The sequence below is a fragment of the Humulus lupulus genome, chromosome 2 (assembly GCF_963169125.1).
Source record: "Humulus lupulus chromosome 2, drHumLupu1.1, whole genome shotgun sequence".
NCBI classification, from domain to species: Eukaryota; Viridiplantae; Streptophyta; class Magnoliopsida; order Rosales; family Cannabaceae; genus Humulus; species Humulus lupulus.
This window is the reverse complement of record NC_084794.1, coordinates 243,919,754-243,943,505: the sequence shown is the minus strand read 5'-3', so window position 1 is coordinate 243,943,505 and position 23,752 is coordinate 243,919,754. Positions and strand designations below refer to the sequence as shown.

At 37.2% G+C, this 23,752-nt stretch overlaps 1 protein-coding gene across 2 annotated transcripts; it reads right to left on the bottom strand.

The window, feature by feature from the left end:
• Nucleotides 1-19,322: 19,322 nt before the first annotated feature.
• On the bottom strand, nucleotides 19,323-22,190 carry LOC133819143 (heat stress transcription factor A-6b-like). Of its 2 annotated transcripts, XM_062252317.1 has the most exons (3): nucleotides 21,625-22,190; nucleotides 19,728-20,682; nucleotides 19,323-19,540 (listed from the first exon to the last, which is right to left on the bottom strand). In XM_062252317.1, exons 1-3 carry the CDS (start codon nucleotides 21,910-21,912, stop codon nucleotides 19,533-19,535), a joined length of 1,251 nt encoding a protein of 416 aa, XP_062108301.1. In that variant the 5' UTR covers nucleotides 21,913-22,190; the 3' UTR covers nucleotides 19,323-19,532. The 2 variants fall into 2 exon arrangements, with proteins under 2 accessions (XP_062108301.1, XP_062108300.1); XM_062252316.1 differs by having other exon boundaries at nucleotides 19,323-20,682; nucleotides 21,625-22,189.
• Nucleotides 22,191-23,752: the final 1,562 nt, after the last annotated feature.

Genomic DNA, 23,752 nt, shown 5'->3' with positions numbered 1-23,752 from the left:
AGAGTTAAAACGAGCAAACGGGATGAAAACATGGCAAGGGCTGCGACCCTAACACCTTGGGCCGCGGCCTCCGGAATTTTATGAGCCAAGGGCCGCGGCGCCCAGCAGGTTCACTTCCTCCACCTGCTTCTTCATGCAAGGGCCGCGACACCCCAAGAACAGGGCCGCGACCCCCAACCCTGGGCCATTCCCAAACTCGATTTTAACACTCCAAAGCCTCCAAAATCATACCTAAACACTCCCCAATCATCAAATAAAAGTTCCCAAGCTTCCCAATACTCCAAAACCCTCAAAACCCAAGGTTCAAACCAACCAAAAACTCAACAATTCACAAAGTCCAATTCTAAGCTTAAAAACTTTAGAAACTCAAAACTTCAAACTTAGATTACCTTTGATTGGGTTGTTTTCCGTCAAATCCTTCGGTTAAGAAGCTTATAATCTTTCCTAGGATCGCTATGCCTCGACCCTCGCTTGATTCCGACTCCTAGAACTCAAAATTCCTTTAAGAAAGCTTCGAAGGGTAAAATAGGCTATCGGGAAGGGAGAGAGAGATATTTTCTAACGTACGTTCTTATCTGACAAGCTACTTCAAGCTTAAGTAACCTCAAATAAAATCTAAGGCTCGGGGTCCCGAAAACACTCCCGGGGACATTATAGTCAAAACTTCCAGAATTCCATCCTGATCTCAAATACTCCCAATTTATCATCAAATAAACATTTCTATTACCCCAAAATTGATCCCGTTATGACAGAACCGCTAACTCATAATCTATGATCGTCTCATGCTGAATAGCTCGAATATATCTCCATAATAATAAAATCTCATTCACAAATTACAACATGCACCCAATTTACAAATATGCCCTCAACATGCCAAATTACCAAAATGCTCTTATCATTATAAATACCCCCATATGCATGAATTTATCATCATATAATAATACAATTCACATTAACACGCATATGATCATTTAATATCATAATAAATCAATTATGGCCCTCTCGGCCTCCTAATCAAGGTCCTAACCCTTATTAGGAAATTCAGGGCATTACAATCTGCACCATTGGAATGAGACCTTCCCTCGAGAACCCATAAAGAGTGGAGGTGCAAGGACACAAGTCACTAGCAGTGAGCCCAATCTTCTCGAAGGCTGACTTGAACAAGATGTTCACAGAACTCCCGCTATCCACCAGGATCCGAGCCACCATTTTGTTGGAAATTTGGCTCTCGACCACTAAAGGGTCGTGGTGGGGAAAAAGCACCCTCCAAGGATCATCCTCGAAGAATGTGATGACTTGATCCGTCTTTCAGGGCATTTGTGCTGGCAGCTGGGCTAGCATCAACACTTTGTCGTCGTGGAATAAGGCTCACACAAAGCGATTCTGCTAGCCCCTTGATGTGCCCCCCAAGTGGGGTCCTCTGGAGATAGTCCCTACTCCCCCGTTCATCGAGGGAGGTCCATGGGCTATGTACTGCTGTGGGGTCGTGGGCACTTGGCCCGGAGCCTGAGGGATCACTTGTTGTGGAGGCAATCCTGCGGCTGGAGTCTGGGCTGGGCGTGCTCCGTGGCCACGAAAATATTCTCCTAAGTATCCACCAAGTCTGTGTACTCAAAGTATTGTGGAGTGTACTTCCCATCAGGAGCTACTCCAGTTCTATTGGGCTTCCTTCCCTTGCCCTTTCCTCGCGCTTGCTCCCGCTGGGGGCCTCAATGGGTGTCGTAGACTGGTCCCCCGAATGCTCCAATATGGACATCCTCCCAGTTGATGTACTCTTGGGCTCGACATATGAAGTCGTCGAGCCTACGGCATTCTCTCCGCTGGAGGGCATCCCATAGTGGGGAACCTACTCGGATGCCAGCTTGTAGAGCTATCAGTTGTTGGCCATCATCGACCCTCTTGGTCCTAGCTGCTTATTCCTTAAAGTGTTTAATGGTCTCAAGTGATCCCTGTTTTATGTTGGCCAAAGCATTGACCTCAAAGTTCACCCTTCGAGTAGTTATGACTTGTCTTCGGAAGGAGGAGGAGAGTTGGTGCTAAGAGTGAATGGATCGTGGCTTGTGCTTCTTGAACCACTCATCTACTGGTCCAGTCAAAGTCAGCGAGAAGACGTGGCACTTGGCGTCCTCAAAGATGCAGTGGACCGACATCAATATATTGAACTTTGAGAGATGGTTGGTGGGATCCGTTCATCCGTTGTACGGCGTGATGTCTGGAATCTTGAAGCCTCGAGGTAACAGGGCTTCCACAATGTGAGGAGCACATGACTCCCCATCTTCATCCTCTGAGTTGGAGTCCTGGCCTTGTCTTCGAGCCATTCTAAGCATTATTCTCTTCAAACTCTCCAAATATGCTCAGTGAGGGTCGTGGTATTGGTTGGAACTATGTGTCAGGTGTTCTCTTCTCTAAGCATAAGGTCCTCTCGGAGGTCAAGTTTATTTCTCCCGGAATTGTCCTCGGGAGCTGCCCTGTTGCTGTGAGCGTTCAAGTCATCTCGCAGGTCAGGTTGTGCTTGGTGGCGACCACCATACTCGAGGTATCCTACTTCTGTTTCACCCTCAGAGTCGACGTACTCGTTATTGAATGAGACATTTATTCCTTGTAATTAAGTGCAGGAGACATTTCTCCTATTGGCCCATTGGCCAAGGTTTCTTGGATGATGGTGAGGTGCTAGCGGAACTCCTCCTTCAAGCCTAATGTGATCTGTCATAGCACCTGGGGAGAACGCCCTGGGCTCCGGGGACACTAGCGGCCTCACAGTGTCCTCAGGCTCCACGCCCCTGACCCTCATTGGCCCATCCCAGGGTATGAATAGGCTCGGAAGCCCGACGAGTTCTCTTCCGCCCTTGCGTTGCATCTTCATCAACTTTTCCTTTACCACAATCTTGTGGTGCATGCGGGGCTCCAGCTTCAGCTGGGTGTGCAGGTGGCATGCCAGCTAGCGGATCTTGCGCCATGTCAATGGGGTGCCCGGGAGGCACACCCACTGATTCAACATATGGCACTCCGGCTGGGTGCGCATGTGGCATGTCAACTAGATGCCCAGGAGCTATCTCACCATGAGGGTCCAGTTTCAGCCCTTGGGCCACCAAAGTAGCCCTCATGGTGTTAACCATCTCCTGTAGGGCGGAGATATTCCCCTCTTGGCCATCGATTTTCTTCTGCTTAGTGGCGACTTGGCTTCTGAGAGTCGCCACTTCTTGTGATTCCTCCGCGTCCATGGGCTGAGAATAATCATCCTCATAAAACTCCCTGGCGTACTTGGTGTTTTCGTCGTAATCCTCTTAGGCCACCTACGGGTATTCTGGTTGACGTGGTCGGCTGGGTTTCCCTCCCTCAGCTCCGATGGTAGGAGAAATGTTGTTTGGAGCATTTCTTCTGGTGGTCACCATGACTGAAACTTCGAAGCTTTCTTTAAGCTCTCCATGAAAGCACCAAAATGTTGATTGTCTTTTTTTGCTATGAACTAATTAAACAAGAACTTAAAGAAATGCAGGAAAGAGACACGGAATATACGTGGTTTAGGTTATAAAACAACCCTACTCCACGAGGTTTTAGTGTTAGTGTTCTTGAAGCTTGAGAATTTAAGCTTCAATGAAGGTTTCTCGGGCATCGTATATATTTCTCTAAGTACAAAAAGTGGGATCAAAAGTCCAAAAGCCAAAAGTCCTTTACATTGGAAGCCCTAGCCCTATTTATAGTGGCTGGGGACAATTAATTCCCTCATTGGGGATTTATTACAAACATTCCCAATCATTTGGGAGTTTAATGCTTATTAATACCTCTTGATGTACTAATTAAGGTGGTGGGCTTAGGTGTATCACACGGGGCCCAATTCGTAGGTTGCAGCCCACTACTTTATGAAAGACACACCCCTGACACTATTAGAACGTTGTTGCACGTTTCCCATGTCAGGCACCGCATTCGGACATGCCAATTGTTGAGTGTATGGGCTCGACACTACTACTCGAGGCACCAAAAGTTGTCAGATGACTGCTTGTGGTACAAAGTTGTTGTAATTGACACTTGGCATTCATTCCAGGTCCCAAGGACAAACTCCTAGACCTGGAGAACTAACTGACCAGGAGGATGGGAGGACTGCAATGGAGGTCCGTGGGACGTGGCCTAACTTGAAGACATCCACGCCTAGAAGTGGATCATAACGCACTGGGAGGAGTTTACACTCCGAGGAGCTCTAGGTAAGCTCCACAGGATTTCATTAGCTCCCAAGGAGCCTAACTACTTCTCTAATGACTACCACGTGTCCAATGATAAAATCACGGACAACAAGAACCATGAAATTTATTAAGGATGCTTTTATCTATAACATTATTTTTTTCCTCACTGCACACATTTCTATTTAAACTCCTAAAAAATTATTAAAAATTCTTTCCACTTTAAATAGAAATGTGTGTAGTGAGAAAAAAAATGATATTATAGATAGAATCACACTTATACTTCTAAAATTTAAAATATGTAATTTTTTTTATTGAAAATAATAAACTAATTAATATATAAGTGATATTAAATGTTTAAGATGTATAATAAAAAATAAATTTTTAATATTTGATAAAAAATATTAAGGTCAATCTACCAAAATAATATATTTGGTAATAATTAATTGATTAATTTGGTTAAAAAACAAATTGGTGCTATATTTTTTTAGTTAAAAATCTCACTTTATCATTATAAATTAGGTTTTAATTAATAAAATATAACATTGAGGACCTATGTGAGTCAAAATATAAAATTTTTAGTCTAATAGCTAAGAAAAAATTAGGACAAAAGTAATACAAGTAGTAACCCTATTTTTTTATTTTTCTTAAGTTGAATTTTCTATTTCCTTTCCGGATTTACTCCTGTGTGGAAATAATAATTATACCTGTGTTGTTGTTTCCTGCCTTTCTAAATAGTTTAGTAGTTTTCCATAATGATTATATATATATCTTTAGTTTTTTTGGGGTTTCATATCGGTCTTATGGTCTTTATTGCCGTTGGCTAATGGTTCGTAGCATATCTCAGAGCTATCATGTACTGGACTTGGTCCCAACTATTTGAATGAAATTAATAGGGTTTTTACATAAAATAAACACTCAAACTTGCCTTAACGACAGAGTAAGTCATAAACCCTAAGAATTTTTTTATAGTATAAAGAGCTCTAGTTATATATATAAATATTAAAATATTATAGGAATGTTTGAGAAAGTTGGGCGGGGCCATAGGTAGACAATTATAATATAATTGCCAGCTAAACTGTTCATGCAGACCACGTGCAACCCTATCACTACATCCACGTATTATATAAAAAAAATAGTTAAATTTATAAGAAAATACTTAAATTATTGTGTTTGTAGCACTTAAATATCTAAATTATTTTTTTGGCAGTAAAAATACATCCCGTTCATGTTTTGGTGTAGTTTAATGTAGCTGCTTGTTTCGCTGTTAAGTCTGCCACCGTGATGTGAAATTTACTTATAACTTGAGTACTTTCGTCGTAAATATCTCTTAAATTTGGTACTTTCGCCACAAATATCTTTTTAATTATGTACTTTCACTGTAAATATCAATTTAATTGAGTATTTTTGTCTACGTGTCACAATCGAACTTAATGGTGAGAATTGACGGTTGTACTAAATTACACCAAAACATGAACGAAATGTACTTTCGTCGCTAAAAAATATAATTTAGGTAATTAAGTACTACAAACATAATAAATTGTGTATTTTCCCCTAAATATCTAAAAAACTATATATAAAAAATATATTTACATTGCAGATTAAGCAATTCACTACTCTCTCTATTATATACATCTAACTTTTTGTTCTGTGACCTGAGTAACCCTCTCTCTCGGGACAAAAGTTTGCAAAACCAACCCTTGTGTATATTTATAAGTTCTATTTTATATCTATTTATTATGCATGAGGATTAACATATATAAACATTTGGAACGAAATATGAAAAACCAAAGTTTTAGCCTATCTTTCCAGTTTTACAATCTTTATCTTGATTTATGCTTGGATATTCCCTACACAATTATAAAAGTTGACACACAAAAATTACAAGCTTCATCTGCACTGAAAACACATTTCAGCCGACTAGTGCTTGGGTTCCCTGAACCAGGGTAAAAACTCTCACTATATTCAGAAGTAATTTTACATAAACCAGTTCAAGATTCAATATGTAAAAACTATACAAACTATCTCAAAATACAGTGAAGCTATTTGCCCTAACCAACCAAATCCCTTGTGTTGACTGTCTTTTTAGCCAACGACGTGAGAACGTCAATAACGACAAGCCTTCAAGAGAATATAAACGACACAGACGGTATAATAAAGAAAATAAAGAACACACAAGAGATTTTTATAGTGGTTCAGTCCCGATTGTCGGTAATAGCCTAATCCACTTAGAGTTTTGATTTATAGATCCGTACTCAAGATCAGATGGACTGAGCCAACTGAGTTTCTTCAGTACAGATTGCAAAAATACAAGAATTCTCTCTTATTTCAGCACTTTCTCTCTCTAGAATAGACAGACCCAATTTTCTTTCTCTAGAAAGAAGAAGTAGAAGGAAGCCCCTCTCTCATCCCATAAACTCTCTATTTATAGGCCTGGGATCCTCAACTGATATCCCCTTATGATAGGGATATTTTATTATATTTATTACATTTAAACATTCAAAATTCGAAATGTAACAAACCCCCCATTTGTGGGAAGAATGAGAGATTCCCGCGTATGTTGTTGGAGTTGTGTCTGACTTAGTCTCCTCTAGCTAGTTGGTCCACCTCCTACTCACTACCCATGCAAGTGCTGGTTGAACATGCATGGTGGTAGGATATGCATGGTGGTAGGACATGTTTTTGTGGGTTGAACGTGCATGGTGGTAGGACATGCACTTCTCTCCTCTAACATGGCACTCTCCTCTAGCATGCCATGTTCCTCCTTGAACCAATCTCCTTGGCTTCTCCTCGGACCAAGGTGGTCCGAGGCAACCTCCTTGGCACCTCACCTTGGACAACATTGGGGCAACCTCCTTGGTGCCTCACCTTGGACAACATTGAGGCAACATCCTCCATAACATCTCACCTTGGACAAGGTCAAGGAATTCTCCTTTAGCATCTCCCAAACATGTCCGATCGAACATTGTATAGGCTCTCCTTATCAAAATCTAAGTCTCCTTCCTCTTGCATGAGACTCCTCCTCCTTAGCTACTTACCTTGGACACGTTCGAGCCAACACTTAGGAAACCTTGGGAGGCTTGCCTCCTACACATCCTTGGGGTCTCTTAGGACCACATCCTCCTTGGGGTCTCCTAAGACCACTCCCTTGGGGTCTCCTAGGACCACATCCTCCTTGGGGTCTCCTAGGACCACATCCTCCTTGGGGTCTCCTAGGACCACTCCCCTTAGCTCTCCTAGAATGCATTCTCCTTAGCCTCCTAGGATGCATTCTCCAATTTTTGGGTATAACACCTTGGTTATAAATGCAAGATCCCCTTGCTTCAATGTTGAACTCCCTTCAACAATGTCTCAAACCCGAAAACCTTCGAATCTATAACATCAAGACCCAGCTGAACACCTTCAGCAATCACGGCTTGATTTCAGTGCTTGCACAGAAAGCTTTCGACCATCTTCAATGGAGTTTCTTGCAAACACCTGCAAAAATCAGTGAAATAAAAAGAAAGAAAACAGAGCAAAAATATTCAATCCAATCTATCGAACAAAGAGAGCCATATTCAAATTGAACTATCAGAGCCTTGACCACATGAACTAGCTTATACATCGACGCTTCAAAGGCCTTTTGCCTATTTTGATCTTTCTTGTACCGTTTAGTAAATGCCTTGAACTCAGTATACAACTGGACTTGCCAACTAGAATCCGACAGACCTTTAAACATAGGTGCTTGGGGCTTAGACGGCTGTGAAGAAGAAGGAGCAGTAGAGGAGACCTTCCTGTTAAGAGTGACCAGAAATCCTTTACACAAAATAGGATTGGGAACCTGAAAGTCATGAGTGGTCAGCGGTGGTTTGGCAGGCTGAATAATCTGCTGAATCAGGCTCGGAAATGGCAACTTGTTACGAGTACCAGTGGAGGAGGCGACATCAACAATACGATCATAAATGAGAGTAGCCAAATCAATTGACACGCCGGTACCCACAGCATATAAAAATTTCCCAATCTCAAGAGTAATAGAGGAAAGGTGAGAATTGGGAAACCAATTATAGAGGGCCACACGATGCAGAATCCGATAGAAGGGAGTCAATTTAGTCACAAGAATTTCATGATTCCCCCACACATAATCAGGCTGGCCAGTTAAAACATGACCCATTGTAGATTGATCCGGACGATATGACTTATTATATGCAGGTTTAAGAACTTTTGGAATCTTTAGTGCATGAGATATAGTGGATGGTGCAAATTTGATACGACTACCCCGAACAAATGCAGTAAGACAATCCTCATTTTTCCCATTGACAACAGACTTATCTATATTTGCATAAAATTCCCTAATGAGAATGGGATGAGGGGACACCAATTTAGACACGGTATTAACCCACTGCCTAGACTGTAAAAGGTCAACTAATTCAAGAAAATCTTCTAAAACAACAAGATATTCAGGCCACACATCGCGCACAACAAACCATCTCTGATAGTGCGAGGCCTTAGTTGCATCAACAAAGTATTGAATAGACGATGGATCAACAAACACAGAATCCTTAGAACTAGTGGTAAGCTTGGACTTTTTAGGAGATGGTGCAACCGGAGTGACCTTGGGTTTACGTTTTGGAGCCGATGGTTTGGGGAGAGGTGAGGACTCATGCATTTTATCTTTTCCTTTGGACTGCACAGGAACATGGGGCTTTGGGGTAGGCGATGGTTGAGGTTTTGGTTGGGGTGTTGGTGTGGATTGGAGTTGAGGTGCGGGTTTGGGTTGGGGTGGGGGTGCCGGTTTGGGTGCGGGATTGGGTGGGGGTGCGAACTGAGGTGGGGGTGCGGGTTTGGAGGTAGACCAAGCCTTGGGGGTTTTGGTTAAGGACTGCTTAACAGGAAACTTAAGAGAAGGAATAGATGGTGTGGTTGGGGTCGACAATGGAGAGGATGGAACAGGGAAGGACGCAGACTCAGCAGAGGAACGAGTAATGCGTTTAGGGGACTTCTGGGCGGACGGGCATGGAGTACTTTGTCAGAGGGACTGACGGTAGGAACAGACACAATCACCACCTCGGGAAGAGACGGCGACGGAGATGACTCTGCGACGGTAGGCAGAACCGGAACAATAGCCATAGCCACACTAGAATCAAGAGCAGGAGACACAACACGACTGGATGATGTGGCGACTGCAGATGGCACAGATGCATCCACAGAGGATGAGACAGCCACCTCCGGAGAATGAGAGACCGGCACATCGGTGACAGGAGAAGACCGGAGACGGGAACGACGACGATTGGCTCTTTGCTTCATAATGCCGAATTGTTTAGGGTTTCTGCAATTGGACCACTGTAAACACAACTCACACAAGCTCAAGTGATATGATATTTATAGAAAGACTTTAGAAATTCCCTTACAAGAAATTGACCGTGCACAAAGAATGACAAAGCCCATTAAAAAAATAACCCACACTAATAATATGAAGGACCAAAACTGACATTTTTTGTTTTTAAAAGAATAAAAGACAGGAATAGAATCCAAACAGCCAACATAAAAAAAATGCACACTTGAATGGCAGAAGAGATTTATGAACAAAAACTCTGATAAGCTCAACATGGATTAAAATATCTGATCAAAATATACACATCATGCTTACCAAAAAAAAAGGGAAAAGTGTGTGATATATACATGCGGAAAAACACTGCCTAAACACACAAAGTTTTTCTTAACAAGAGATTTGAGCCATTATTTTCATTTGTGTGTGCAAAAAGACCTCATGTGGACCAAAATCATTAAGTGGTCCACTCACTCAACATGAAAAAAAAAAAAACTGCCCCTTTTTTTTATTTGATATATCCTCTTTTGACAACAAACACTCCGAGTTTTCCAAATACCCAGCACTGGCTTTCACTCATCATCAGAGATGTAGATGTCTCCTTTTATTTTTATTTTTCTCATCAAACACCAAGAGGAGGAGCAAACTCCTCAGGGCATAAGATGGTACAAAGGAAGCTCTTCCCATTGCATCCAATAATGGTAGCCTTTTGAGCTGGAGAAAATAAGGGCTCAATTCTAAATCTTGGAAAACAATAGTGTGAGTAAGAAGCAGTGACCAAGATACAAGTACTTCACACAGACTTAGGAAAAATAAAAATTGGTAAAGCATGAAAAAAAATGTGACCAGACGAAACACCGAACCTCTCAGATGATACAGAGGCCAATGTTGGTTCGGAGATGTGCATAAGTTTGAGCATCAAGAGCTTTTGTAAACAAATCTGCTAACTGGGCATTAGTGGAAACATGAGAAATTGTTAGCAATTTAGACTCAACCATGTTTCTAATGAAATGATAACGTAGGTCAATGTGTTTGGTCCTTGAATGTTGAACTGGGTTTTTGGAAATGTTAATGGCACTTGTGCTATCACAAAAGAGGGTCAATGACTTTTGGGGATAGCCATAATCAGTGAGCATCTTATTGAGCCAGATGAGCTGAGTACAACAACTGCCAGCCGCAATGTACTTTGCTTCAGCAGTGGAGAGTTAAATAGAATGTTGTTTCTTGCTAAACCAAGACACCAAATTGTTCTCGATATAGAAACAACCCCCAGAAGTACTTTTCCTATCATCTAGAGATCTTGCCCAATCAGAGTCACTATACCCTACCAAGGACGTAGTTGTATCACATGAATACCATAAACCAAATTTGATAGTCCCTGCAAGATATTTAAAAATACGTTTGACAGCAGTAAGATGAGACTGTTTGGGATTGGCTTGATAACGGGCACATAGACCAACACTAAAGGAAATGTCAGGACGGCTAGCTGTGAGATATAACAGGCTTCCTATCATGCTACGGTACAGGGTTGGATCTACCGGGTCCCCAGATTCATCTTTGTTGAGTTTAGAGGTGGTGCCTATAGGAGTGCGTGCATGTTTGACCTGAGTGAAACCAAAGTTTTCTAACATGGACTTGGTATACTTAGACTGAGAAATAAACATTCCCTGATCTGATTGCTTAATTTGAAGTCCTAGAAAATAAGATAGATCACCTATTAAACTCATCTCAAACTCACTTTGCATAAGATCTACAAACCTAGTAACCTCACTCTCATAAGTTGACCCAAAAATTATGTCATCGACATATATTTGTGCAACAAATATTCCATCAGTGAGATAGCTGATGAAGAGGGTATTATCTGCACTAGCACGGGTGAATCCATTGGACAGAAGGTAGGCAGTAAGTCTGTCATACCATGCGCGAGGAGCTTGCTTTAATCCATATAGGGCCTTTTTCGGGTGGAAAACATAGTCAGGGAACTGAGGGTCCTCAAAACCTTGAGGTTGTTTCACATAAACTTCCTCTTGGAGAATACCATTCAGAAACACACTTTTTACATCCATTTGATGTAATTTGATTCTCAGATGGCATGCAATTGCAAGAAGTAACCGAATAGACTCCAACCGTGCAACTGGGGCAAAGGTTTCTTCAAAGTCCACTCCTTCCACCTGATTGTAGCCTTGTGCAACTAACCTTCCCTTATTTCTTATGATAGTGCCAAAATCATCTGATTTGTTCTTGAAAATCCATTTAGTTCCAACAACATTAGCTCCTTCAGGTAGGGGTACTAGGGTCCACACATCATTTCGTTTGAATTGGAACATTTCATCTTGCATAGCAGCAAGCCAGAACTCATCTAAAAGAGCATCCTTGGCACTTTTTGGCTCAATCTGAGATAAGTAACAGGCGAAGGAAATCAGATTTTGTAATTTTCTTCTGGTTACCACGGTAGCATTTGGATTTCCAATAACAATATCAAGGGGATGAGCCTTCTGAATCCAGGCAGGGGGTCCATTTTTATAAAGTTTTGCATGTTGAGATTCCTTTTGCAGAACACTGGTAGCTTCCTCATCACACTGTGAGCCGCTAGGACCGGCTTCTTGTTCCTCTGATGCAGTCGGTTCAGTATGAAGTGGCCCAGATGGAGTGTCAGGAACCATTTGATTTTGGCTAGCTGTGACTGGAACAGGTGTAGTTAAGACTAGAGTTTCATCATCTGCCACTGGTTCTTCAGAATTTTCCAAGTCATCAAATCGAACATTGATGGACTCAACCACTGAACGAGTTCTTTTGTTGAACACACGATAGGCACGACTGTTAAGCGAATACCCAAGAAACACTCCTTCATCACTCCTTGAATCAAATTTTCCTAAATGTTCTCGATCATTTTGGACATAGCTTACACATCCACAAATGTGCATATGACTGACATTAGGAGTCCTTCCTTTCCAAAGCTCATAGGCAGTCTATGTCGTGCCAGTTCTCAGATGAACCCGATTACAGATATAATAGGCTGTATTAATTGCTTCAGCCCAAAAACGCTTAGAAATATCCTTAGCATGCATCATTACCCGAGCCATTTCCTGCAGGGTCCTGTTTTTCCTTTCAACAACCCCATTCTATTGAGGGGTTTTTGGAGCTGAAAAATCATGTTTTATTCCTAACTGATCGCAGAAATCGGAGAACACAGTGTTTTCAAACTCCTTTCCATGGTCACTTCGAAGACGATAGACTTTCCCAATTTTAGATTCCTTTTCATTTTGGAGTCTGAGAACTAAGGCTGAAAAGAGTCCAAAAGTGTCTGACTTTTCTTTGAGGAAATCTACCCAAGTGTACCTAGAGTAATCGTCAACAAGAACCATGACAAATCATTTACCATTTGGACTTTCATTCTGCATGGGTCCCATTAAATCCACTTGAATCAACTCCAGCACACGGGAGGTGAGAAGCATGTTTACAGTAGGATGTGATGCTTTTGTCTATTTTCCCAGTTGGCAAGGTCCACACAGCCTGTCTCTAGTGACTTTCATCTCTGGGATCCCTCGAACAGCTTGTAGTTTCACAATTCTCTACAAGTCTCTGAAGTTCAAGTGCCCCACTCTATAATGCCACAGGTCTGGCTTATCAAGAAAAGATCTGTTGCATAAGACTTGATTGCTTAGTGCATAGCAGTTGTCGCTGGTTTTATTACCTGTCAAGACTGAGCACCCATTAGTTGAAACAAGACAGTGAGTTTTAGAGAAACTTGCAGTGAAGTCATTGTCACAGAGTTGGCTGATGCTAATAAGATTTGTCTTGAGACCTTTGACGTACAACACCTCAGTCAATGGAGCTACTCCATTTAGCACCAGATCACCTTTTCCAAATATCTAACCCTTGTTCCCATCACCAAAAGTCACAGCTCCCTCCTTTCATTCTTTATAGTTTACCAACACATTTCTGTTGCCGGTCATATGGCGAGAACATCCACTATCGAAGTACCATTGGTCTTCTTGAAAAGTTGAAAGAGAGGTGTGGGCAACTAATGCAACACTCTTGTTAAGATCAGATTTTGGTTTCCGCTCACTAGATGACAACTTTCCCGTAAATCGATTCAATTGTGGAAAGCTATTCGGACGATCGATCATAGCTGTCAAATATGCCTGCAACTTGTAGCATCTGAGCCGAATATGTCCTCTTTTGTTACAAAAATGACAAATGGGAACAAATCTCTCTTTGTGAATCTGACCATCCAGGATAGTCTTCCTTCCTTCGTAATTCAACTTGATGGGTCCAGATGAGACACTAATCCGTTTAGTGGAATCTGGAAAACCAGGACTAAAGGTATTGTGCATTGATTCATCATGAGTCCTATCTTCCTTGTTCATAGACAAAGAGGGGTCATTAATTCCTAAATTCTCCCCTTTCTTGTAAAGCATTTTGTACCCAATGGATGTTCGATCTCCATATGGTTTTTGTAACTGCAAGGTGTGGTTAATTGCAGCAGTTCCTGGAGGGATAAACTCAAGAGATTGTCTAGCCCTTATTAAATCTGTAGTAAGTTTGTAAATCTCACTGTCCTTCTCATCAAGCTGTTTTGTGAGCTTTTTCACAGTGTCCTCCAACTCATCCTTCTCAGATTCAAGTTGTTGTTTTGCACTAGTGAGACCTTTGATTTGTTTAGCCATATACTCCCATTGAGCGAACATCTCTTCATATGCATGTTGTCTCCCGTCACTGTCCTCATCTGTTGAGCTTGTGTTTTCATCTTCCTCTGAACACATTGATTGATGACTCTTTGCCACAAAAGCCACCACCTGTTTCTCTTCATCAGACTTGTCACTTGAAGTGGAGCTCTTTTCTTCATCACTATCATTCCATGTAGCTGCTAAGGCTTTCTTCTTCTTAAGAGTGTTGGCACACTCAGCTTGAATATGTCCAAATCCTCCACATTCTCGGCACTGTATTCCCCTGTTTTTCTTGTCGCCAAACTACTGAGTTTGCTTATTGTTTCCACCAAAATTTCTTCTGAGCCAATTCTCTTTTCCTCCTGGAAAGTTTTTCTTGTAATTCCTCTTCAAGAATTTTGCATAATTTTTGGTCAGCAGCGCGAAAGTCTCATCAGTAAAACCCTCAGATGCATCTGAGATTAACTTCTTTTCCTCCTTATGCACAAATGCAAGACTGTTATCAGCTTTTTCTTTTTCGGGATCTTTCTGCTTCTTGCCTTTCTTCCACCGGGCGAGACTCATTTCATAGTTCTGTAATGACCCAATTAACTCATCAAGATCAAGTTCCTCGACATTTCACATTTCTTCTATAGAGGTAACCTTTGACATGAACTTCCGAGGCAGAACTCCAAGCACCTTGCGAACTAGTTTTGCGTTTGAATAAGTCTTTCCAAGTGCATAAGATTCATTTGAGATATCGCACAATTTGGCATGGAACTCCGCTACAGTTTCTTCCTCTTCCATAGACATATTTTCAAATGCTTTTTCCAAAGCCCTCAGTCTGGACTTCTTTACAGCATCAATTCCTTCATTCATTATTCTCAGTTTCTCCCAAGCTTCTTTGGCAATTTCACAGTTGGCTATGACTTTTAGCTGATTTGTAGAAACTGCATTAAAGAGAGCATGCATAGCCTTTGAATTAAAATTGGCCCTTTCCATCTCTTCTGTAGTCCATAGACTCATTTGTTTAGGCTCAACAACTTCATCTTCAACAACGGTTGGACACTTCCATCCATCTTCAACAGCCATCCACACCCATTCATCAACAACTCTCAAGAATGCACGCATTTTTGTCTTCCAGTAAGGATAATTTTCCCCTTCAAGCATTGGGGGTCGAGATGTAGAACCTCCTTCTCTGAACATCTCCATTCTGTACAAACAATTGAACAAAAGCAAAAGACAATATATTCCCAGAGTCGGAACTCAGAGGGGGTCAGTGTCAACTGGAGATCCCAAAAAAAAACAAGAATTGCGAATTACACGAGAACAAATCAAAACTCAATCTCAGTACACAAAAGATAGGAGGATCGAAAGAAAAAAAAAACAATTAGAACAACCTGGCTCTGATACCAATTGAAAAACCAAAGTTCTAGCCTATCTTTCCAGTTTTACAATCTTTATCTTGATTTATGCTTGGATATTCCCTACACAATTATAAAAGTTGACACACAAAAATTACAAGCTTCATCTGCACTGAAAACACATTTTAGCCGACTAGTGCTTGGGTTCCCTAAACCAGGGTAAAAACTCTCACTATATTCAGAAGTAATTTTACATAAACCAGTTCAAGATTCAATATGTAAAAACTGTACAAACTATCTCAAAATACAGTGAAGCTATTTACCCTAACCAACCAAATCCCTTGGTTATAAATGCAAGATCCCCTTGCTTCAATGTTGAACTCCCTTCAACAATGTCTCAAACCCGAAAACCTTCAGATCTATAACATCAAGACCCAGCTGAACACCTTCAGCAATCACGGCTTGATTTCAGTGCTTGCACAGAAAGCTTTCGACCATCTTCAATGGAGTTTCTTGCAAACACCTGCAAAAATCAGTGAAAGAAAAAGAAAGAAAACAGAGCAAAAATATCCAATCCAATCTATCGAACAAAGAGAGTTCGCTATAACTAATTAACCAGCCTAATATATATCCTTGGCTACAATCAGGTATAATCCCGAACCAACTAACAGCTGTAACTCACTAACAACCTTGCTTTACACACATGCTGACGTGGACTCTAACTAAAAACGAATATATTGCAGACATAACAAAAGTCCATTCCAGATGCGATTGGACCTAATTTGTCATACACAAAATATTGGTCCTTACAAAATAATATGAGTTTAGCCATACTAATGTTAGTACACATCTTGGTATATGTAAATGCCCAAAAATCGATAACTAAATTTGTATAAGAATCCAAGACCACCTGCAAAAATTAAACAAAATGAATTTTGATCCTAACACATTACTTATAAAAATATACAATAAAAGTGTTACCTTTGATTAACACACAACTCACAAGATATACAATGCCAAAAAATTAACACACATATATGAACATATATATTTATATGATGCTCATTTTGATGCCTTTTTCGAATCCCAGGTATTAGTATGCCTTTTTCGAATCCCAGGTATTAGTACTTCTATTCATTATGTACTCGGGATGACAATCGTGTTAGAATATTTATTTAGATTTGGTATATAAAATCAATTTGTTACAACTAATTGATTTAATATATTAAAGTCAATATTTAATTTATTGACAAAATATTCTAATTAATGGTCAACATTATTTGTTACCTGATTTTGTTGTTATCCGATTTTTCATATCCCAACTGATTGAGAAAATATCTCAATTTGTGGCAGAGACTCTGATGGTAGGTCTCACTCTATAAATATAGAGTATCAGTCCCCAAGCTCACTGCTCATTCTGACTTTCAGTAACTCCATCTAAAAGAGTTAGTGAAAGCTTGGAAGCCCGTGTACTCGTTCTAACTTCAGTTTCTTTTCTTTTGTAGATCTAAAGCTAGATCGAGGTTATCAATTGCAATGGCTGGAGGTATACAATATTCGATCCTCTTTTTGTATATGTTCATTCTATATATTAATTCCGCCTACATTTATTTTAAACTAACATATGGTATCAGTCGCCTAATCTACATCTCTGCCTTGCTAATTTTATCTGCATATATATTTATTTGCTTTATATATGCCTTTATATTCATATTCATCTTCATATATATATATATATATATATTGTTTTAGTTGGCCATATTCATAACATTTTATTTTATTTTTTTCATTTTGATCGAGAGTTTTAAGGCCACATATTTTTTGAATTTTTGTTTCAAAACTAATTTTCCACATAAGTACCACTAGAAATTTCAGATTACTTTTTCTAATGATCTATGTTTCCAAATCAAGTTTTGAGAATCCAAAATCAGTTTTGAAACCTTCATGTACCTGATAATGGCCAAAAGTTTTCTTTGATATTAAAGTTCAGTTTCTATTTGTTTTTACATCAACAAAACGTCATGAATTTCTTTAGACATTGTTTCAGATTCAATATGGGCAAAAAATTACGAATTTGGACATGAAAATCATTGTTTTCCATCGGGTTTTCGTTTGGACCCGTTTATGGCCGAATTTTTATTTTTTATTTTTTTGATATTAAAGTTCGATTTTTTGTTGTTGTTGTTGTTTAATAAATATAAAGCCATGAATATCTTTATCTATTTATTTCCATGAATTCTGGGCTTTGAAACTGGTATTTTGGTCGTCGGAATACTATTTTCCAACCGGGTTTTGGATCGGGTCTGTTAGACCCACACGCAGAAACCGGGTCATTTTCGACCCGGCTGGAGGAAGAAGACGGGGGAAACGACATGTCGTTTTCCCCCTGCTGCAGAAAAACGACCCATCGTTTGACGGGTCACACGACAACAATAAGGGGAAAACGACATGTCGTTTTCCCCATGGCAGATTTTAAAAAAAAAATTAAGAAAAATTGAAGAAATTCCGAAAAATTACATTTTTATTTATTTATTTTGGGATTTTATTATTTTCTTGATTTTAATTCTTATTTAGATAATAAATTTCATTTTTAATTTTTGCAAATTTAATTAAAACATATAATTTTGGTAAATTATATATTTGGAAATTAATTAAAATGTGCAATTACTTGATTTTGGTGCATTTATTGTATGATATATTTTCATTATTCATGCAATATTAAATAATTATCTTTTAAGAATGTAATTATTTTTTACAATTAATTTTGTGCAATTATTTTATTAATTCACCAAATCAGTAAATGATTTATTGTCTTATTTAGCATGATTTTTTTTCTGCCATTAAGTATATATATGAAATTATTGTATTTATTTTCGTACATATATTTAATTACACTAATTTGTATGATTATTCTGTTGTTCTTCATGCAAAATTTATTTTTAGTATAATTATCTTTAATTTTATATGTATGACTTTATAATTTTAAATATGTTGTACATTCATAATTATGTTAGATATATTTAGATTATATTCATACATTAAGATAGGTTGAATAATATTTAGCACATTAATATTCATGATTTCTTCATAAAATATTCATAAAATATTTAGGGTGAATAAAATTATGAATAATTCGTAAACAATTTTGTGGTTGACATAAGAACGCATGAAATTGAGACAAATACTCAATCTTGAACAGTTTTTAATGATCTTCGGACGACCACACTAGGAACACTACTCTCTGTGATTGCCTATTATGTTATAACGAAATTGTTCTTAGGTTTCCTTAACCGTGAAACATAATGTCCTCCAGTGAACCATATAATTTTACATAATGTCATTTTGATGGCTTTTTCGAATCCCGGGTATTAGTACTTCTATTCATTATGTACTCGGGATGACAATCGTACTGGCCACCGCGCGTATATCCATAAGTTTTCTTAATATATATATATATATATATATATTTATATAATTTCCAACAAGGCAATAATCGAAGACAAAATACAAGATCAGAAAGACAAAAATATATGCTTAAAGCTGCTAAAACCCTCTTTTAAGTAGTCCCAGCTCCATATAGATGGAAGTAAATATATATATATATATATATACATATACATAAATAGATTAATATAGCTAGAATTGTATACCTTCCACGTAAGAAGTTAAGTCCATACAGATTGGACTCATGCATGAAACATATATTTGAGATATGAAGAACGCAGTTTGAAATATTCGTACTGTATATATATATATATTTATATCTGTGTGTGTGCATGTGTGTGTGTGTGTGAATATATATATATATATACATATTTATAGCAGAAGATTGAGTCAAAGGAGATTAAATATCAATGATAACTACACAAGGGAAATGAAATCTAACCCCAGTCTCCATGGACATGACTAAAGTTTGTGGTGCTTAATTCCCATGTGTCATTGGTGTAACTTTAATGCAATTTGCATATTAGCTCATTGATAAACCAGAAAGAAAGTACTGTTCAAGAAACCAAAGCGGTGACCTCCTATCTCTAGCTACCTAGCTAGCTACATCAAAGAGAATAAACATATCAGTCGTCAAGAGAATAATATCGGAAATATATATAATATATATATATAAATCTCCATAAATATATAATTATTGTTATATATGAAATGATGAAGCAGATCTATCTGATCGATTAATATTTATTTCTGAGTCTTAATTACTTGGGACTAGAGGCTAAGTAATTACCAAGCTGCTCAACCATTACATCTACATCTTCCTCATCTTCTTCTACTGCACCATCAACACCCATAACAACCCCTTCCTCCATGTTCTCATTCAATAAATTTATCCAAAAACCGGCATCAATAAGGTCTTTATGAACAGTAGTACTACTACTATTGCTTCCTTGTAACTCACCAATCTGATCATTATTTACATGTAGTACTACCTCCTCTTCTGTATTGTTTATCATGTTTTGACAACTTACCCCAGCAGTCATGTCAATAGCAAGCTCATCAGCCAACTCCTCAACTACATCAAACGACTCAGCTGACATATTAGTATTGCTATAGTGGTGATCTTCATGCGGTTCCATTTTCACAAAATTCCCAGCGGATGATGATGATGACCCTCCTCCACTTTGGGCTATATGATCATGATCATCAACAATATGAACAACATCAACATCATCCTCATCATCACCATCATCAACAACAACCTCCACTTGTTCAAGTACACTGTTAACATTGCCTTGTTCTATAGCTTGCCGCCTTCTCTTACTGCGAATCGCCTCCTCAAGCTCTTTCCTCTTATCCTTCTGCTCCATTAGCTGTCGTACAAAACCAGGATTCTTCATTGCTTTGGCCAAGAAATATATCATTTGTTGTTGTTTAAGCTCAGTCCTCTTCAGCCTATCTTCCATTGTTTGAAGATAAGTCTTAGTATTCTGTTGTTGTTGTCTAAGTTTGACAAGTTCCACCATGAGGACCTGTTTGTCACGCTTTAATCGATCCATTTCACCATCCAAACCAAATCTTCCCAGTTCAACACAAGGGTCCAAAGAAGAAGCTGCTTGATGTGAATACTGAGGTGGTGGTTGAGCTCCTTTCCTTCTTCTAATGTTCCTTAGAAGATGCTTTTGTCCTCTGAGAAACCCTTCATTCGCAAACTCCCATCTATCTGGATCAACTTTTTTAAATCCCTACATATAATATTGATAATATTCATATCATGATATCCAATTAATTGCTTATACACGTATAACAAAGTTCATCCAACAAAAATAATTAAGTACTTTTATTTTTATATATATGCTGATAAAACTGTTCTATATAATAACTAAAACTAATGTACTTGTGATCACCAAATTAAAGGTTTAGTTGATTTAGGATCTTTTTTTATACATATTTATTTTCCAGCAAATTTAATCATGTATAGTCCACATAAAAAGTAATTCTCTTTATCGAATCAGAGACAAGAAATAGTTACATCTCATATAGCCAAGTGGCCAAGTAGGGGGGGGGGGGGGGGGGGGGGGGGGGTGATTTTTCTTTAGAGGAGCTAGCTAGATATTTCATGATATTTTATATTGAACAAACACATAATAATGTCAAATCTATAATAATCCTGAAACTAATGCATGTTCTGTGCACATTTATTTATCTATTTATATAATCTTATTCTCAGTTTTGAATGCGCCTATCAATCAAGTATACATGATAGTGATATATATATTTATATATAACAAGAGATAGCAAAAAAAAGTCAGTAGTATTAATGTGATGAGCTTTGCTTGAGGGGATGTGCTTGAAATTGTTTAATAAGTACTTTTTTTTTTCAATAATGCATTTAAACAAACAAAATGTCCACATTAAAGTAAACCCATCAAGCAAAATAATATGAATACTCATAGTAAGGATCAGAAATTAATGATATTTTGTGTATTGTAAAAGCTATATAAATATATATAAACATAATATATATACATAGGTATGTTTAATCATACAAACATGAATATGATGAATATATAAACACAAACCAATCACTTATAAATTAATATTTTTATTCGAATAAAATTACATATAAAGTTATAAAAAGACATGAGTTGTGCAAAGCTAAAAAAAAGTCGAAAGGAAAAACTCACATAAGTATTGAGCTGCCTGACGAAGCTAGAGAAATTGTTGTGCTTGAAATATTTGGGGAGAAGAGTGATGGCGAAGTTCTGGGGGTCCCAAACGACGAAGCTGTTGTTGGCTCCACTCCACGAAACGACGTCGTTGGTTGCCGGGTCTTCTACGATTTCATAGGTCTTCGTCAGAAAAGGCGGTGGACCCACGTCATGAAGTCCCTCTATTGGCTGAGGAGCCACCGGATCCGCCGCCGCCAACTCGTCCTTCACCTGCCTAATCCCTTGATCACTACTACTATGCATTTATATATATAGGCAACTGGGTATATACAAATAATATGAACACCTGAAGAAAAAAATGCAGAAGAATTTCCAAACTCTATAACTTTTGTCAACAATTACTATTCATTTCATTGGGCTCTTTATGATATTTATGTGTATATATATATATATATGTGAAGGGTTGGAGAAGGAAGGAGAATTGGAAGTTGAAAGAGGTACTGTACTACTATAGATTGGCTAGAAAGAACCAATATAAAGACTTGGAGAGGTTAAGATATTTTCTCACTCCTCCATTCTTTCTACTTTAGGAAAGTATTATTTATTGTTTTTTTTAAATGTTAAAAAAAATGTTATATATTAAAAGTCCACTTGTTTGTTTAAAAAAAGGCACAAGTTTTAGTTTTATATCGCAAAATAATTAAGCTAGCTACTTAATTATAATAGGCTTTGAATAAATCATCAATAGCTATTCTATGTAAAGATTGGATTTGATAAATGACTTCATTTCATGATATTGTAACATGAGGTTTTAATATAAACAAGAATTAATAAATGTCTATTTTAAGAATAAAGTTGTGATCAAAAGTATTTTTCTTTCATTGTTTTGAAGGGGAAAATCAAAGTTCAATAATTTGAATGAAAAATGTCATCATACAAACCAACTTCAACAAACAAAATAATAATTTTCTATTAATAAAACATGTTTGAAAATATAACATATGTTTCTTAAGATTATATTTTATTTTATTCCTTGTTATTCTAATATCTCTTCTATATAAAAAATGTCTAGATAAAGGAAAACTTTAGTTTTAACAGTTTCTTTTATTAATTTTAACTGAATATTCTAAATATTTAACAGAATATATTTATAAAACTAATTAAAAATAAATATTTATTTATTATATTAATATAAATTCGAATATTATAAAATATTATTAGATATTTATTAATTATATTAATATAAATTCAAATGTCATAAAATATCATTATTAAATTCAAATATTATTAAATATCATTAGATATTATAAATTTAAATGTTATAAAATATTATTATTATATTTAATACTAAACTAGATATATATTAATTATATCCATATAAATTGAAATCTTATAAAATATTATTATTATAATAATATACAACATATAATATTTAATCCTAATTTTTATAAAATTTGTTAGAATAAATATTAATATAAATTCAAATATTATAATAATAATATTTAATAAAAAACTAAATATTTAATAATTATATTAATATAAATTCACATGTTATAGTAAATACATTATATAAGTGTCGTTTGTGTACAAATAGTATATGACTATGTAACTAAATAAGAAATTAGAATAACATTTATCTTCTATCAAGAATAAATAAGTTTTTTCTCCAATCATTGAGGTGTAATTTGAATAATATTATGAAAGTTTTGTACCAAATAGGGTAGTTTGTGATCTAAAATATTATCATATTATTTTTTAAAAAAACATAAATATTTTTTTTGTTAAAATTTTCTTTTAATATGTTTATGTCATTCTTTTATATATAATATTATTTATTTATTTAAAATTTATATGAAAATTATATAGACTTAATAAAAATAATTAATAAATTTTCTAAATAAAACAAAACAAACGTGCACCTAGTAATTTACTATAGGATGAAGATAAAATATAAAATATTACTCATCAGAAGAAAAAAAACCAAAATTAGATTTAAAAAAATAAATAAATGATTAAATGTGATATTTAGGTATAAACAAAATATTATATATATATTCTCTATTGTAAAAAATAGGGTTTATGCCTTTTTCGACTCTGTGTTTTGGCTCATTATTTGTTTGGGCCTTTTATTTTAAAAAATTAA

Bases quoted from the DNA above. Each gene is read 5' to 3' on its own strand.
- LOC133819143 (XM_062252316.1), bottom strand. From the start codon at position 21,912: ATGCATAGTAGTAGTGATCAAGGGATTAGGCAGGTGAAGGACGAGTTG. The intron at 20,683-21,624 runs GTGAGTTTTTCC...TATTATATGTAG, and splicing joins TCAGGCAGCTCAATACTTAT to GGATTTAAAAAAGTTGATCC.